Source organism: Pseudopodoces humilis, chromosome 20 (genome assembly GCF_049639895.1).
Source record: "Pseudopodoces humilis isolate 2021_Gansu_Grassland_sample_001 chromosome 20, ASM4963989v1, whole genome shotgun sequence".
NCBI lineage: Eukaryota > Metazoa > Chordata > Aves > Passeriformes > Paridae > Pseudopodoces > Pseudopodoces humilis.
Window position 1 is genome coordinate 5,256,963 of NC_142219.1, and position 18,389 is coordinate 5,275,351.

Consider the following 18,389-nt stretch of genomic DNA (forward strand, 5'->3'; position numbering starts at 1 on the left):
TTCTTTCCTATAGTTACATAAAATGGAATTAAAATTTCTTATACTTCCTTAATTCTGAGAGGAGGAAAATAAAATGTGCAAGAAATCCCATGCTTCCATGCTTGCTGCAGCACTTCAGTAACCGATGGCATTTGGAAATGCTTACAGCCAGGAAATGTTGTACTGGGTAAGGTGGGCCACTGTCCTGGCAGTGACAGCTATGGAAGCAAACATCAGAGGTGCACACAAACACTAGATGTGAGATTTCTTACTTCCTAACATGTGAAGAATTTATTTTAAGTTGAGAAAGAGTCCAGGAAAAAATACTCAAGAGGGGGCAGAAGGCTCATTCAGCATGTCCTACAGGCTCCCTGTAGTTTAAAGGTAAAAAGTATTTAATTCTTGTCATCTGTCCTCTCTGCTACTTCATGCTTCTTGGTATGTAGATCTCAGTCTGATGAGAACTAGAAGTTTTACCCTGTTGCATAGTTTAAAATGTTAAGATGCTAGATTAGGAAAAAAAAATAAACCAAGTTGAAACCCAAGGAATTCTTTTATCAGGATACAAGTATTTATTACAAATACCAGTAACTCAGAGAGATGCTGTATTTGCATTGTACAGTACAGTAATAGGACTGGATGAGGAATGTCTTTAAGGCTTTCCAGATTACATAATTGGAAAACCAGAAACTAAATACCCCACTTCCTGCATAAACTGGGATATTTCAAATATCAGTTCTCAGTTCTCATGTAGGTTTTAACAAGAACTCTGAATGTTACACTCAGCAAAGCATTTGGATGCACCAAATGATCCAAACTGAAGACAGGGCTTTGGAGTCTGAATTATCTGCAGAAATCTGCCAGAAAGGCTCACTGAACATCCTCCCTGGCATTTATGCATCTGTACAGCACCAGGTTACAGCTAAACATCAAGTTCTCTGTGGATAACACAGTATATTGTTAATAGTACTTCAGCAATACTAACTTGCCTTTAGTTACACTTCCTCTAAATACACAGGAAGATTTAATAAGCCACTTGATCATGTATTACACTCCTAATTTAGACGACTATGTTCATAATTCTCACTGAAGTTCTGTTGCATTTGTGAAATTATGCAGAAATCTTTAAAAATTCATCTCGAAGTTGTCTTCTTTCATAAAGCTCCGTTTCCTTTTTCCTGGCATTTCTTCCATAATTGAGTTTGTGAAATTCCTTTTTGATCTCCAGAAAAGATTTGTTTTTTGTCTCAGGAATTATGAGAAAGATGAAAGCAGCAACAAAGAAGCACTCCAGTAAGAACACCACAAAACAATACTGCTTCAGTCCATTCTGAAAATAAATGGGATTGCAACATATTTCAAGTGCAATAGTAGATTTGAGAAAACAAGCTTTTTGTTTCCATTCAAACTTAACATTGCTGCTCAGATGTAAAAGGAGTCATTCAACCTATTCTTTACCTGTAACTTTGTAGAATTTCGGTTTTTAGATAAAAGACTGCTGTCAAGTGCTGTGCAATTATTAGGTAGATACTTATTTTAAAAATAAGATAAACCATTTAAACAGTCAAATGTCACAATCTAGGGAGAAGTCAACATTTGCTACTTAGCTGTCACATATTTTAAGATTATATAATTGAAGTTTTTCTGAATGTTATTTTTCAATGCTGCACATTAAAAAAAACAAACTGTCTTACTGAGAAACAGAGCTCAACCATGAAGAAAGGACAGGCAGATCCAGATATCCTGATGCATGCTGTTCCTGCAGGTTTTGCTGCCAAGAATATGTACTAAAACTAAAACTACAAAGCAGGAGATGAAAGCCTGTCTTGTCTTTCCTAATAATCTGCTTACAGAACTCTCAGTTCAGCAAGTTCTCAGAGATGTGACCCACTGGCCAGAGGTACCACCTCAATGTTACTTTGCCATAAAGGCACAAGGCACTATTGAAAAATGTTCTATATAAATATCAGTATCTGATTAAGTTTTTCTGCTTTTGATACTTTCTCTGTTTTTTTTCATCTGAACATTGCCCTCCAGTGCATTCCATTTACTTTTCATTTATCATCTCATATTAGGGTTTGTGATGTGTTAAAAATACTTTCAAGAGGGACTGAATCTAGTTAAACTTATTTGAGAGGCAGTATGCATCCTGGTCAAGTGTCACTAATATATACAAGTGTATATAATACAATACAAGCAATGGGATGGAACCTGGGAGCAGATGAAAAGGAAATTGTGATATGCATACTCACCACTATGAAGGGAAAGAGCATCCCAACTGTGAAGAAACTAATCCAACTCACAGTCCCTGCAATCATGTAGGCAGCAGGACGTGAGGACTGTACAAATAACTCAGCTGTCAGGGTGTTTGTTATGCCACCTGGGGATGGTTCAGAAACAGAACAGAGAATTGTGCTTAATGTCCATTTGAGGTATTTCCAATGCTACAAAATATTGACTTGCTTTTGAATATACAATTACCCTATCTATTATAATTCCTAACATTATAATACCCTATCTATTATAATTCCTAACAGCACAATTCTGAGGCTACTGCCCTTGCAGGAAGTTTCCTACTGCAACACAGCCCCATTTCAGCAGCACTGATCAGAGAACAGGCCCCTTCTGACAAGTGTAGAACCCCTGTGCTCTGAAGGGCAGAACTAAGCCCTCCCTCACACGTAGCTGCCCCAGAAGCGTGCATGTTAAGCCTCAGATGTGGGCTACAGGATGGCCTCACTTGGATTCCTTAGCCACCTTGTGCCTTAGCACCACCACAGGCTGCAAAGCCTTCTTGCCTGTGTGATACCCCAGCCCCCCAGACCTTCCACCACTCACACATATTTCTGTGCAATACCTGGGCCCAGCCCAAAGCTCAAGATGAAGGCAAATACACATGTCATGCTCATGTAAGGCACCCAGGAGTACAGCTCCTGAAGCAGAAGAGAGTGAGAAAGTTTAGCTCAGACTTTGATAATACAGTTTTAAAGTTTGACTTAACAGTTACAGTTCCTTTTGTATTTTATTTCAACTAAGACCAGCAGTCTTTCATGACTCTTCTACAGTTAATTTATTTAACAGTTCTGCTTCAGAGAAATTAAATAGTGTTCATTCAATAATTTTTACTAAATCTATCATAGAATTACATAATCATAGTGTGGGATGGGCTGGAAGGGACTTTAAAGCTCATCCCATTCCACCCCTGGCCGTGGCCAGGGACACTTTCTACTATCCCAAGTTGCTCCAAGCTCCATCCAACCTGGCCTTGGACACTTCCAGGGATGGGGCAGCCACAGCTCTCTGGTCAGCCTGTGCCAGGGCCACCCTACCCTCACAGGGAAGAATTTCTTCCTGATACTTAATCTAACCCTACTCTCAGTTTAAACCCATTCCCCCCTTTCACTCAGTCACATCCTGTATTTGGAACAAGTCCTTTGCACCTGATAAGTCAGAGAGAAGGTCAGAACAGTGCACCAGAGCGTCATGAGGAGATAACCCCCAATGATAAGGTATCTTCTTCCCACATAGTCTATCAGCAAACCCTGTGGACAAGATACAATCGTCTGTTAATGTACTGATCTCGTTTTTACCAATATTCTTCAAGAAGAATAATTACACTGTACTGGGAGCCTTACACAGGAGAGTGCTGTGACACATTCACAAACTCCAGTGCCCAGTGTCACATACGGGATTTTTTCTGCCAAGATCCCAGCTTGTTCAAAAACGTAAGTTGCGTAGAAATAAATCTACAACAGAAAAAAAAAAGAAAAAAAACAAAAATAAACAATGATGTTTTTCTGGTATTTAAAACACTGTCTGGAAACAAAGTCAAGCTCATACTAAACATACAGATTAGTGTATTTTATATTGTGACTTACCAATTTAACATAAGGAGCAATAACAATCTGTTAAATTAATGTCTAAGTGAACATATTGCTATCATAAAAGCCAATAGGATTATTCAACTTACTGAATATTCTTTATATTCTTAAACCAGACACACTGGAATAAGCTGATCCTCTGATTTTCAGAGGAATTCTTTTTCAGAGGAAGTATGAAGTCATGCTTTAAAAAAGTTTTCATACCAGAAACGCAGAAATGAGAAAAAAATGAAAGAGAAACACCAAAATAATGCAAGGACATTCTTTCCCACTTATCCCATTTCTCTGAGCTTCTCTATGTGGATCCTTTGTGTCAATAAATGGTTGAAAAACAGGTAGAAATGAAATAATTATTTAAGCTGTTTGTTCACATAAACTCTTACAGCATTAATGCCACTGAGCTGTTGGCCCATTGTCATCACAATGACAGTGATGAGCTGCCACCTCACACCACGGTCAGTGAATAATTGCCAGGGCTTCTTGGGTTTCTCCCCATCTAAGGCAAAACATTCCCGCTGGATGTCTTCCATCTCCCTTCGATACTCTGAGGAGCCATGAAATCGTTTCAAAGCTACAAATAGAAAAAAATAATTTACATTTACCTATGAACCACAACTCCTAGCAAATCATCTCTTTCCATAATGACTGGCTTTTGCTGGGATATGAAAAATTTGCTTTGTGACTTCTTTGTTCCTTGCTGTTTTTTCAACATGTTTTGCTGTGATAGATTTGGAGAATTCTGTGGCACTTCTTTGCTTCTTTTTAGAGGATTATCTGACCTTGAAATACTCACCAAAATATTTTGTATGTGAATGTTGGACCTTCAAACAGTCTTTTCCTTAAAGGACATTCTTACCAGTTTGAAGTGTTTTGCTTAAATTCTAGGCAGATATTGAGTTCTTTGTTATGGCTCTGACTTTAATGTTGCCAGTGGGATGCAGTTAGTGAGCTGGAGCAAAGACAGACAATCCTTCTCCTAAGGCAAATATAATCAGAAGTCACTTGGATCCCAGACTAAAATCTTCACAAACAGTCTTAAAGAGTATACAGCATCAGTTTCTTTAAAATCTTCATGATTAAATACATCTCAAGTGACAATTTGTCTTCTTAAGGTGAACAGGAGGAGTTCTGATGATCCTGATAATCACTTTCCACTAAGAGTAACCAGCTTGAAGCTCCAGTCAACGCACTTATATTTGAAACAAGATAAAAAAGTTTTGTTTATAACCCATTACAAGCTCCTCAGCTCCACAATCCCTTCTTCCATATAAGTTCACTGGATGAAAAACATGGGCCAAAAAGCACTAGATGATACAACTGTGCTGTGTGGAAAAAGATGAAAGGACAATCTGGAACCCAATATATTCATTGTACCCTTCTGGAGAACAGAAAGTATAGACACTGGATATTACCTTTGGCACAGCTCAGCTCATCACCTCTGTCAATAAGAAGATATCTGGGACTTTCAGGAAACCATGGAAGGAATAAAAGTTGGGCTAATGCTGGAATACAGCTGCTGGATAGCAACAGAGGCCAATGCTTTTCTCCACCTAATAATTCTCTGTAGAAGTGCGGAAAAAGAAGGCAAAGAAATACAATAATTAGCAATTGGTTACTATTTAGTGCAGTCTATGCTCTTGGAACTTCTAAAGTCCAGCTGAATGAAGGCCTGAGCAATTGCCTCTGATCATACAGGAAACAAAAGCAGTGGTAGTGCTGTGAAACAGAAATGTGAGTCCTTTGCTCTCGAGTCCTGTCTTGCCAACACCCACTGTCTCCAGCAAGAAATTGGTAGAAAGCATGAACTCAGCTCAAATGTGGCTACTTTACTGATGCTGTTCTGGTGACACATCTAAACTGACACTACTTCCCTGAAGAGACAGCACTGACGGCTGGCAGTTGTGGGAATAACTGAAGCAGGATTTTCTTCTCCCAGGGGGACCTTGTGTGAATTCTAATGCTACAATGGCACCAAGGAATGTTCTGTAAGCAGTTGTAGGAAATTGGAATTCTTTACATAGAAGTAACACTAAACAGGAGAGAAAACAAACAAACAAAAAAAAGCATTTCTTACCTCAAACCAATTATTTGACCTGTCAGAATTCCCCCAGTCAGAAAGATGGAAGTCCCCATGGCCAAGCCACCTCTTAAGTGTTTTGGGGCAAACTCCCCAATATAAAGAGGCTGCACACAGAGCCCAATACCTGCAATTAAATGGAAAAAACATTTTCCTATCAATACAAGTTGCTTTGCAAAGAGTTACTAAACCAAAACACATACAAAATGGGACTTAATTAATTGCCTATTCATTTGGCTGCCTTCAGATTCCAAGCTAAACTACAGAACATTTTCATCATAAACATGTATCATAAAACTTAAAGGATCAGAAGTAACAATAATTGATCATTTTCCAGAGTTTATTGATAGTAGGAATAAGAAATCATTCACCTGAATTTATGCCAATCAAAAACCTTCCAGCAATCAGTAACTCAAACAATCCTGTAGGGAAACTGATCCCCATTAAAATGGAGGCTAGAATTGCTATAACATTATTCATCAAAAGAGCTCCTTTCCTAAAGAGGAGGAACAAAATAATAATAGTAATAATACTACTACTAATAATAATAATACAGAACAAACAAAAAACTGACTAAAACAAACAAAAAAACCCCAAAACTGAAAACAACCCACCCCAACCAAACATTAAGAAAACCTGTAACAATGTGGGTTTTTAAACAGTTTTCCTTTCTGATAATGTGTGGGGGAGAAATGGACTTTAGACTGAAGAAACATGCTATTCCCTGGAAACCCAGATATCTGATGCAACTGCTTATATTTTTAAAAATGTCTAAACATAAGAATCATCCATAAATATGACAGAAATGCCTGATAAAGTAGGGGTGAGGTTTCTTCACTTAGGCAAATGAACTACAACAGATGAAGCAGCATCTCCTTACTGGCACAAGGGCTGCAAATGTGTTGGGGGAAACTCATGCTTCCAATACGCTCTGTGCGCATTCTCCTACTCAGATTTCAGTAAATGTAATGCAAACACTAAATCAAAGGTCATAATTCAGGGCTCATCCTTGAAAGTCACATTGGAATAAATGGTAACATTTTACTAGAAAACTCAGTTTTAAAGTGAAAAAAACATGTATAGGTACCCAAGGTACTCTTTTCTCCCACTCTTTCTCCATTTATTTACTTTCTATTCCAGTGGGAAGGTAGGAAAAAAGCAAACATGCTTTCATATGCCTGCTGCTGCAACTGACCTGCCCAGCCGTATCGCCATGCTGCCTCCAATCAGGGCTCCACACAGGCCTCCAAGGGAAAAGATAGAAGCAATGACAGACCAAAGAAAAGTCAGCAAATCTGGATTTAGTTCCTTGTGATAACGACTACTCCAGGTTTCGTTTAAGAACTTGTGTATATGCTGCAGTAGAAAAGAGTGATGAATGTGTAGCACTTTATACATCCCTACACATAGCACTACAAATAACTTGCACCCCAATCCTGAAAATCTATTCTGGGAGTTAATTCTAAGAGATATCATCTGACTGGCAGAATCTTCCTTGACCACAAGGAAGACCTTGTGTTTGCTACTCCTCACACACCTCAAAAGCTGCTGAGCAGCTCTGCTTTGTGCCTGCCTCAGGTGCTGCAGCAAAGGAGAAACACAACCCTGACATGCACTGCCACGAGAGAGCTCCGAGGTCCTTCTGAACAAGGAGGGGAACAGGGTGAATGGTTTGCCCTACTATTTTTAGGAACATCTCAGAGCACCGAGGCCTTGCAACCTAAAAAATTTTACAGTCAGGGGACTCATTCTGACACTTGATCTAAATCCCCCTGCCTTAGTGTAATCCAAAAAGTCATAGTAAAATCCCTTTTTCAACTTTAATAATACTCCACCTTTCTTACAGTATTCATGTGTCAGAACTTTTAAGCTGTTATTCCACATGTTTGGTTTTCTACTATTTGACTTTAGAAACTCTTGAACTGGCATGTATCTGTAATCAGAAGCTCCTGTTCTTCGCCTGCAAACAAAGACTACAGAAGGACAAATTTCTTGGACTCTCCCTCTGACATGTTCTTTGACAAACAGATTCTCTTAAACTTTGTAAAAAGCATACAACATTGAAGCAAATTCAGTCTTCACAATTTCCCAAGAAAATAAATCAGCTGGTATCAAAAACTGATACCCATCACTTTCACAAGACCATTTGCTCAGCTCTTTGAGTCAGCCACAAAATATGCAGAATCCTGGGGGCCACAGCAAAGAACACTCAAGTAACAAGTGAAAACACATACAAGTTACTCAGTCACTACAGATGCAACAGTTTAATTCCCTAAAATATTTTTCAGCAATCTGTCTTGTGATGGATACCTGCAAATAGTAACTATCCCTTCTTCCCTGTTATCCAGTGATAGAAAGAATGGGAATGGCTCAAAGCTATCAGGGGAGGTTTAAACTTGACCTTTGGAGAAACAGTGGTGATATCCTACAGAAAGGGTGGTCAAACAGAAGAACAGGCTTCCTAGACAAGTGGTCAATGCTCCAAGGGCATTTCGACAATGCTGTTAGTAACATGCTCTAACTTTTGGTCAGCCCTGAAGTGATCAGGTAGTTGGACTAGATGGTCATTGTAGGTCCCTTTCAACTGAAAGTGTTCTGGTCTATTCTACCATTAGTGTTACCCTTAGTAACTGAAAAATATGTTACTTATTCAGTTAATCTTCTAATAATAAAGGTATTTATGGGCCTATTTGGCACTTTTGTCTGACACAGAATACCTCTGCTGAGAGGTACTCACAAACAAATGCACATGAAACCACGTGGGAAATTAACAAGATTCCTTCATATGGGAGGAAGACTGCTTCAGTTCCCACTGCCATCACAGCAAAAACATGTTTGGCCTCCTGGCTGAGTTCAGAGAGGAGACAGTCCAGTGAACAAAAGATGAGTTTTTACCTGTGTGGGTGCATTGATAATAGAGACATTATACCCATACTGAAAGGTCCCTCCAATTCCAACAGCACAAACAGCCAGGAACAACGTCCAGCTGGGGAGCTGGGGAACAAAAGAAAGTCATTGGCATGAAAAGAGATAGGCACCTTGAGCCCACACACATGTGATATCTAAAAGAAAATTATGGTGAAATACATCATTTATTTAGTTTGGAGCAGTGAAAGCATTTGTTAAAAAAAAACGCCTGAACTCCGGAACACTTGCAGCAGAAGCATTTCAGGCTGGCTGTGGCCCTGATCATTAACAGTCCTTAGAAATACCAGAACTACAGGTCTCCAGATTAAGTGTAGGCAACAAAACCATTACAGCTGTTATTAGAAACTGAGTAAATGCTTTTTGCATAAGCCACACTGCTCACATTGTCTGTTTTTAATGAAAGAATGCTAGGACAGTTTATGTTTGGTGTTTAGAGATACAATGACTCGGTATAAGAATTAACCAAAGCTCAATTTCTGTGAGTCACATTTTAACCAAGATGTGAGAAGTAACATTATTTTATTTTCATTTAAACAATATTTTAAGTCCCTAAAATGATTACTTGATGTCTGCAAGTTGGTAGCTGCAAAGCCTTAATAATTTGTTCACTGGCAATAATATTAAATTTAAAGTTTATTGGCATATTGGCACGTATTTTTTTAATTTTTCATTATCTCTGACCTAGTTATATTCTCAAATTAGTATTTACAAACTAAAATTCATAGAGTCACAGATTCACAGGTTTTAAGGTCAACAAAACTAGGACTCTGATGCATTCAAATCTCAAGAATGTAACTGGTCATAAAAAATACTTTGGATGAGGCCCCATGGCCAGAGATCACCAGAGATTTGTACAGTGTTTGATATTCTCATGCAGTGCTCACTGAGTTTACTTTTTACTGAATATGATCATACTAAAAATAACATCCAGTTCAAATGCTAGCAAGCCTTTCATTTTAAATTAGGTCCTAATTTCATCTCATAGTATCTTACTGACTAACTTCTGCTCAACACAACAAGGTCTTCTATATTAAAGGCACCTCTGATCTGATTAGTGATCTAATTTCTCTTTCCTTCATATATAAAGGCTGTACATATTTCTTTTAATAAACTGGTACTCCCTGAGTTTCTCATTGTAAGGTATGTAGACTAATTCTTCATCATTCTCATTCTTGGTCCAGTTCCCAGAAATGCTGATTTATTCCAGAGACTGTACTGTATTCTGAAAGAGCTGTGTCCTTCCTAAAGATAATTCATCAAAACTTCCTTCCTTCGTTCAGGACTGAAATTTGCAAGTTGAAATTGATCATATTAAAGTAAAATCCTATTAACATTTCCTTATGGTTTCCAAGAATAAAAAGTGTTTCTCTGAATTTCAACCAAAGCAATGAATCAAGAGTAATAAGGGCTGTGGTGAGTATGTCAGGAAAAAGTAAAACTTGATGTGGTAAATACTGGCACTGCACACTCAGACCTTTATATTAACAAAGTACTGTAAAGCTATTTTGTGTGTCTTATGGGTACAACCTGGAATCTAGAAGGGACAGAAGAGAAACAACCCAAAATAATGAACATACATCATATAACTTAGGTTTTGTTATGACAGATCTTTTGTTCTTCCTGCTCAAATCATCTGGGCTCGTGACACAGACTCACATTGGAGTCTGGAGAGAACACGGATAACAGCCTCGTGTTCTGTCAGCTACAGAACTCCTGACAGTTTATAAGGGCGTTCACCTCATCTCAAAAACATGACACAAACAAAATTCAATACGTATTCAACATAAAACACGAGAATCAGAAAGCTGCTTTTATAACTTCCACGTTTTAACACAGCCAGGCGTCCAAGGAAAGCACAAAACTTTATGAGTCTAATCACTTTCACTTAATATATTTCTATTTAAAAGCTAACATGAAATACCCACACATTTCACAGCTGTACATCATTGCTAAAAGTACAAACTCCCTGCAGGATCCACCTTCGGAGGCCAGGATGGTTCTGCTTACCTTGCAGGGCGAGCTAGACCCTCTGAGCAGGGGCTGGTGCTCCATTCTGAGCATGGGCTGAATTAGATTTCCTTTGCAAAATTTAATAAACTACGTTACTTGAAAAAAAAAAAAAATTTGCCAAATAATTTAATTTACTAACGTGCTAATACATAGCTTTGCTTTTTATGTTGTTGTTGTTTTGTTTGTTTTGGGGTTTTTTTTCCCCGCCCATTGGGACCCTCCTCAACGGTTCAGAACTTTTTTGTGACAGAGATGTCCAACTTCGACAAAGCCTCAGAGCAGCCTCAGGGAGCTTTCCCACCTCTTACACTGTGTACATGCACTGTCCTTCTCTAACTCCGCGCAGAACCCGCAGCCTCCCGCAACTAAAGACAAAGACGGGGGGTTACCGTGTGCCTGGGCGCCATCCCTCCCTCCTGCCTCCCGGAGCTCAGCTCCGCTCGCCACCTCCTCGAGCCCGCCTGAACTTCTCAGCTGACCGGGATTTGGCTGCCGGACCGTGCCCGCCCCGCTGCGGGGATGAGGCAGGGCCACGGACACCAGAAGGGGCTGTCTCGCCTCTCCTCAGGGACTCCGCGCCGCCCTCACGGCCAAGGTGGGGGCCCCGCGCTCAGACTGCGCCTCCCACAGCACCCGGGACTACAACTCCCACAGGTCCCACAGCACCCGGGACTACAACTCCCACAGGTCCCCAGTGCCCGGGACTACAACTCCCAACAGTGCCCGCGGGTCCTTATCCGATCGCGGCGAAAGGCCTGGAAGGACCCGGGCTGTAACGGCGGCCGCAGCTGCGGGCCCGGCTCGGCCCGAGCGAGCGCTGCGGCCGGAGGCGGTTTCGTGCGGGGCTCCTGCGGGAGCGCCTCGGGCAAGGCCGGCGCGTCGCGCAGCGCGGATTGCGGCGTTGATGTGCGCTCTCTCCCCTGCAGCAGGAAATGGCAGCGCTAGGCAGATCCTGCCAGGGTATCCCGGCGGGCCCGGCCGTCGAGCTCCCCACAGCGCCGGCCGCTGCACCGGACCGCCACGGCCCGCAGCCCTTAGCCGGCGGCCACGGCCGCCTGCAGCCACCCGGGATGGGCATGACAGGGATCGGAAACGACGGCGTCGACGGATCCTCCGGCCTCTGTCTGCAGAGCAGCTTCGACCTGGCCTCTCTGGCCGCGCTCGGGTGCCACAACGAGGGGCTGACGGTGGCCCCGGTGAGCTCCTTCACCAGAAGCCGCAGCCAGTAAGTGCCAAACCCGTTCCCGCAGGGCCGAGCCCAGAGCGCCGGCAGTGGGAAACTGCGCAGGATGCTTTGCGAGGCGGCTGGGATTTGTTTCCCTGTTAGCAGTGTTGCACTAGTAGGAGGTTAGAATTGTATTGTGGTCGGCTAAAGACCACCCTGGCTGGTGGGGGATGAAGGAGCCTTTTAAAAGGCAAGAAAGTGTACCAACGTTTTAGGGTACGTTCAGACTCGTTTATGTTTTTCAGTATTTTTTCAGTATGTCCCGGTGATACAGAGTATTAAGAGATTCAAGCTGGGTCGTATGTTGCTTCTTGAAGCATTTGAGTTTTAGCAAAAATTGGTCTTGCCCCTTGTGGAATAATAAATAATGTAAAGGAGAAGACCTTAGCATGGAATTCTGTTCAGAGAAGTGAGCAATTACAGGTGCCTTTGACTTCCTTTGGAAAAACGTGGTCATTTTATTCCCTTCGCAGCTGGTGACATACTGTGACTGTTGATCTCAGATAAAATTTTAAAAGGGAGAAAAATATTGCTTGAAAATACCAGTGTAACCAGAAGATATGATTTGAAGCTAAGTAACCCTTTTTCTTTTGTAGTGTCTCTGTGCGATGTGGAAAGAAGCATAAGCTAGAAGAAGAGGCAGAAGGGTAAATTAATTTGTCTTTTATAGCCTGAAAAATCTTGATTTGCTTTTTGTTTTGTGAAAAATTTGAGAACATCTCACCTACAATACAAACAGGAAGGAAATCTATCCTTGTTTCTATTTGGAACTCTTCCCTTGCATTGCACATGAGCCCAAATTCATTTCTGTTACCTAATTAATTGTGTGGCACTGATTTTCCTGAATAGGTACTCACATTTTACTAAGAGCAATGTGAATTTATTTTCTTCCTTGAGGTTGCATTGCCATAGTGTGTCTATGCTGCTGAAATGCACATTCTATAATATTTGTTCCTGTAGAATGCCACATTTCTTTTTTGACAATTGTAAATTCACTTTGTTTCCTAGCTGTCCTGTGCGGAAGAAGAGACTGACAGGAGCCAAAAATTGCCCTTTGAATCCCAACACTGAAGAATGGATTCTCTGTGCAGGTCAGCAGGCAGCTGGGGAGGTAGCAAGTCAGTATGGTGGCAGCGGTCCTGAAACTGCCATGTTAGAAATTCCCTGTGAAGAAATGGATCAGACAATGGGGGAACAGCAATGCGAGGTTGCTCGCAGGAAACTTCAGGAAATTGAGGACAGGTAAATGCAGGGATTGAGTAGCCTGGCTTTGCTGAGCTTTCCCTTTTTTGGTGGGCATTCAGGGGTAAATCTAGCACTTAGCAGTGTGGTAACACTGCTGTAAGTCTGAGGTGAACCTTCTGTTCAAATTATTTCATTTTAGGCTACCTGTGGTTCTGGGAGTCTTCAGACTGATCTGAAATTGAGAGTGCTAGAGCAGGAGATGCTGAGTAAATAACACCCTGCTCACAATCATTATGCAGCTTCAATATACCATAATGGGGTTTAATGCTCTTCTGTGAGTATCCAGAGCTCAAATTATAGCATTCACCTCCTCTGGCTTGTGCTCAGCTTTTTTCAACCAGCTGCAGCATGTTCTGTAATATACTTAAAATAGATGTGAATTTGTCAATGTAGAGAGTAGTATGAACCAGAGAGGTCTCTCTGCACATATGCAGTAAGGCTGAGATTCATCTTGCTGATGGGGTGATGTGGGGTAATGGGGTGGCTATAGACAGTCTGCTACAGTAATTCAATAAATTTACTGTGTATTCTGGCCCTTGAAAGATTTCTGGGAATGGCATGTGTATGTATCAGTTGATTGCAGTTGAGCTGGTATTCCAAAATATCTAAAATGACCACTGCAGATGATTAGAAAAGCCAAGTTACAGAAATTTTAAAACAAGATTTTTTTGTAGATTACTCCATAGATGATGCATAAGGAAAAGCAGGGTACTGTTAGACGGTTATTTTTTTTCATGGGTAAATCAGAGTAGTGAAATATATCTCTATTACGTGTCTGTCTGCTTTGGTCCTCTTGGAGGATTGTTCCCTATTCTTCCCAGCTACACTGCTAAATTTTCTATAAAAGGTTTACCAAAAACAAAGGAGATGTTTCCATTTATTCTAAACACTTCAACAATTTCTGCTGATTTAATGTCAGAAACTGGCACAACATTTTGAAAAGTGCAGCAGTGTTTTCAGTACCTTTGCAATAATTCTCAAAGTCCAGTTATGGGGAACTGAGCAGATGAAGCAGCTGCATAGCTGAGACTCACCTGTGTAATGTGACTGAATCATACAGTTTTCCTTGGAGGGAATTTGTTTCTTCTCTCTCAGTGTATGTCTGCACTGATACTGCTGGGGTACCACAGGGGTAACAAAGCTAGATCAGGTACCAGAAGTGGCATTGCTGCTCGAGTGGCTTCTGTGATGAATCCTTCTCAGGGTATTTTGGCCCAAGAGAGACTCGTGTTAACATGGCCCTGCTGCTTCTGGTACCCAGCCTAGGTCAGAGATCTGCACAGAGCAGAACACGTAGATGTGACTGTAGTCTGCAGTGGATGTTCCTGATAACAGTATGCTCAATAGTGTTTATCTCCCTCTTCCCCCTCCATTCCTAGGATAATTGATGAAGATGAGGAAGTTCATGCTGATGGAAATGTTAGCAATCTGCCCACTCTTATCCTGTCAGATACCCTTAAGAAAGGGATGAAGAGGGATTTTGGTGAAGTCCTGACAAAGAAAATAATAGAATCTATGTAAGTTCTGGAGGAAATCATGGTGTTATGTAGCTAACACATGCAAATGAAGAGAGACCTCGTTTCATGTTTATGGAGATGACCTTGATTACTGCATGATGCAGCCAACATTGTATAACATCTGGTTAAAAATAGGAAAAACTGTCCTAATGTAAAAAAGAAATAAGTGTAACTGTAGTGGTCATCAAGTATCTGTTTTGTACTCCTCATTTCTACAGAGTGAAATTTGTTGAGTGAACCAGTGTAAGTTTTGGTTTTATGTATATGAATTTTCAAAATGAGAAGATCCTGAAGTGTGACCAAGTGGTCAAGTTTGGTGCAAAAAAGAGAGGAAATACAGGGTTAGAACTAGAAATAATGAAACTAGTTAGGGAACAGGAAATTTAATAGGGGGGAAAAAAGGTATATATTTTCTGGAATATAGTCCCAGGCTAGCTCAAAGGATGAAGATACAGGTCTTCTGCATTTAATAGCCGTTCTTGGAGAACTTAAATTTTACTGAAACTCCATCCCTTCTAGGAGCCGTCCTTCTATGGAGCTGGTGCTTTGGAAACCTCTTCCTGAATTTATGACAGATAAACTGACGTCTGTTAAGAACTTCAAGCAGCAGAGTACAGAAGGGTGTCAAGCTAAGCAGCCAACACCAAGAGCTCCTTTTGACCCACAGACTGAAACGTTCTCTGGATCACAACAGACTGCCATGTCTCCAGATCCATATGCTAGTTTGGGAATATCTGGGTGTGCAGAAGAAGAAATGGAGTTGTAGATGGCAGATTTTAGACTGGAAGTGGTGAGCTTCTGATGCTTATTGTTGGTGTTTTTTGATTATTTTTTTTCTGGTTTGATGTGTGAATCTGAAGTTATATTATTTGTTTTTTGTTTTCTTACTAACAATCATAAGCACACCACAATCATAGAGTGGCCAGGAAACACATTAAGATTTCTGTGTTCCAATCTGTTAAAAATTCTTACTTTTACTGAAAAGGTAATTCAGAGGCCTTTGAAACAGGGAAGTAGCTTTTCATCTTGCTTAATGGTGAAATATCCTCTTAATTGCCCTTGGTAAAGTATAAAATCCAAATATTGAATGTAACTGTGGCTTAAGCCACACCTTTCTCTTACTGAGACATTGAAACTGGTGCACATACTATGCTTGGCCATTTGGTTTAATTTGAATTACAAAATGTAAAGAAATACCTTCAAATCTAGTCATGGATAGAAAAAGAATCCCTCTGCTAATACAGCTTTTCACACCATCCTATCTGTTTGGACTTGATGTAAACCCAGATGTAGAAATTATACAATCCATGGGGTGGTAGGGAAGGAATATCACAGCTGAGCTTAAGTCTTTTGCTTGGTAGAAAGTAAAGCTAGTACTTATGACTTGCAGGATACCTGCTAACTTCTGTCATCTTTGGTTCATTGGCTTCTAAATTATATTTTTGGGTTTTTATGTCCCCCTCCCCAAACAGTTCAAAGTTTGGAGAAAAGTGGTTCTCAGCAAAGAGGTTCACATTTTATATTGTGCTGAGATTCTTTGTATGCATGGAGTTGGAAGGTCAGCTGAAGACAGTGTAACTTATGATTAAATGAATGGCATCCATTAATTTGGATAAACATGATAAATAAATGAGATAACAGGAAGCTGCTTGCTGCCATAGGAGAGTCAGATGCTGGATAATTGTCTGTACCCAAGTCCTAGCCTTTGGTGTGAAGTAAAGGAGATGCCTGTCTTTTTCCTGAGAGAATCTAGACATAGAATTTAAGCCACAGTATGTGCCAATAATACAGCATCACATTGTTGATACAGATGTATGCCAAAAGCATTTTCTACCCTGTGCAGGTTGCCAAGGAAAGGAGTCCACAATGAGCTACTGCTTGTACCTTTTCTCAATGCACAGCAGTTCCTTATGCTTGTGTTTTAACTTGTTTAAAGGTTTTTTCTTTTGTTTGTAAGTCCTTGAGCTTTCTCAGATACCTGAATTGAGGCTTTTCATAAGAAATCCCTTTCCAAGTAACAGGTTCTGCTCAGAGTCCCATGTCCCAATCTGGTTTTGACGTCTTGCTAACATAAAGGGGCAAGTAGATAGTAACACAGCTGCTCACATGGTGAATCTACTCTTGCTCTGCACAGCTAAGAGATAATCCTTGCTATCATATTCTTTACTGTTGAATAACCCATAGCTGAAAGTTTAAAATCAAGCTTCTCTTTTTGCAGTCGTCCTTTGTTTTGATTGTTCAAAAGGTACCTGTTTGTTAAACCCTGTTTATCTTGCTGCTTTTGTTGAAGGTTGTCTGAAATTTTCTGTCTCTTGATAAAACATTTCAAAGCTTCACTAAAAACACTCCAGCATTTGATTAGGTATTACTCTAGAAATGAGTATACACTTGTACCATTCTGGAAGGTTTATTAAGTTGAAGAACATGTGCAGCCTATCTTGCTATAATGCCTAATTCCATTTCAGGGTCCGCCATAAATCTCTTGCATGAACTGTGTAAAATTTCTTACATATTATTAAGCTGCTGAAAGTGTTTAAATCCTACAGCCTTTGACGTGCTCCAGTGCTTGAGTAGAATGTAAAGCAGTGCAGTTTGGAGAAGGCTGTAGTCACTGCAGGTAGAAAATGTGGTGCCTCCAATTAAGTAACTGGTTTTCAGCTTGCTGGATTATAGCGAAAGTTTGAAGTTGGAAGCATTTTAGGTGAGAGCTCTGGAATCCTAAATAAACTGAAAAGAAAGGATGAAAATTTAAAAAATGTGATGAGACCATCTCAGCAACAGTAAAGTTGCAACTGAAGATGTAAAAAAACTATAGGAGGCCTAAATGCATCAAATGATGCAGTTGGTTTCCTCTTAAAAACACCAAATTGCTTATCAGATTTGCAGAATAAGAAATTGTAGATGGCTTTTAAGCATACTTTTTTTTCCTGCTAGGTTTGTACCAAAGGTTGACTTTTAGAGGTGTCTTTCCTCTTAATTCAATGCCAATAGGGCATCACTGAGCTGTTACCTGCCATCTAAAACATAGTGGTGCACTGTTGACAAAGACTAGGAGTAAAGAAAAAATTGTCTAAGAATTTAGCTTTGACAGAGAACATTTGCTTTCATTTTCTCACAATGAATTTCTGCCCTTGTGATAGGAGACAGTGAGGTTGTGTTGCTTGAATGGAGTGAAGAGTGGGCTAGAGTGGGAACCAAGTGACAGGAGAACTAAGCAAGCTCCTTGCTACAGCAATCACTTGAGAGAGGGTGACTGGATGAAAGATCAAGCTGTGGGCATTTATAGACTTCTGTATTTGTGAGTTTAATTTGTTGTTGTCTTCATTAAAAGACTTTTATTAATGCTGTTCACAAAGGGGATGGCAAATGCGATGCAGTATTAGGAAAAACCTTATTTTGAGATACGGAAGATCCGATTCTGGTCTGTCTTCTCTTGGGACCAAATCACCCTTTGTATGTCAGTTTTCAATAAATTTTCTAAAATATTTTTTAGATGACTGTTTCATTCCTGCTAAGAGTGAAAAAAC

At 40.3% G+C, this 18,389-nt stretch overlaps 2 protein-coding genes across 3 annotated transcripts; one reads left to right on the forward strand and one right to left on the reverse strand.

Moving 5' to 3' along the window:
- Positions 1-562: 562 nt before the first annotated feature.
- LOC102110898 (solute carrier family 2, facilitated glucose transporter member 11-like) lies at positions 563-11,499 on the reverse strand. The gene is given in 14 exon segments (XM_014253710.2): positions 563-1,105; positions 1,107-1,309; positions 2,232-2,359; positions 2,837-2,912; positions 3,420-3,521; positions 3,615-3,725; positions 4,244-4,431; positions 5,273-5,421; positions 5,935-6,064; positions 6,309-6,433; positions 7,133-7,293; positions 8,833-8,931; positions 10,873-10,943; positions 11,265-11,499. Coding segments are annotated over 13 exon segments (1,569 nt in total). The 5' UTR covers positions 10,927-10,943; positions 11,265-11,499; the 3' UTR covers positions 563-1,062.
- Positions 11,500-11,632: 133 nt separating this feature from the next.
- CCDC117 (coiled-coil domain containing 117) lies at positions 11,633-18,354 on the forward strand. 2 transcript variants are annotated; one of them, XM_005524341.3, is made up of 5 exons: positions 11,634-12,100; positions 12,697-12,747; positions 13,109-13,342; positions 14,725-14,862; positions 15,382-18,354. In XM_005524341.3, the coding sequence occupies exons 1-5, from the start codon at positions 11,808-11,810 to the stop codon at positions 15,626-15,628; spliced, it is 963 nt and encodes a 320-aa protein (XP_005524398.3). In that variant the 5' UTR covers positions 11,634-11,807; the 3' UTR covers positions 15,629-18,354. The 2 variants fall into 2 exon arrangements, with proteins under 2 accessions (XP_014109330.2, XP_005524398.3); XM_014253855.2 differs by lacking the exon at positions 14,725-14,862 and having other exon boundaries at positions 11,633-12,100.
- The last annotated feature ends 35 nt before the right edge of the window (positions 18,355-18,389 follow it).

Coding starts and splice junctions, on each gene's coding strand:
- CCDC117 (XM_005524341.3), top strand. CDS start 11,808: ATGGCAGCGCTAGGCAGATCCTGCCAGGGTATCCCGGCGGGCCCGGCC. Junction 13,343..14,724: donor CTTCAGGAAATTGAGGACAG/GTAAATGCAGGG, acceptor CTCCATTCCTAG/GATAATTGATGAAGATGAGG. Junction 14,863..15,381: donor AAGAAAATAATAGAATCTAT/GTAAGTTCTGGA, acceptor CATCCCTTCTAG/GAGCCGTCCTTCTATGGAGC.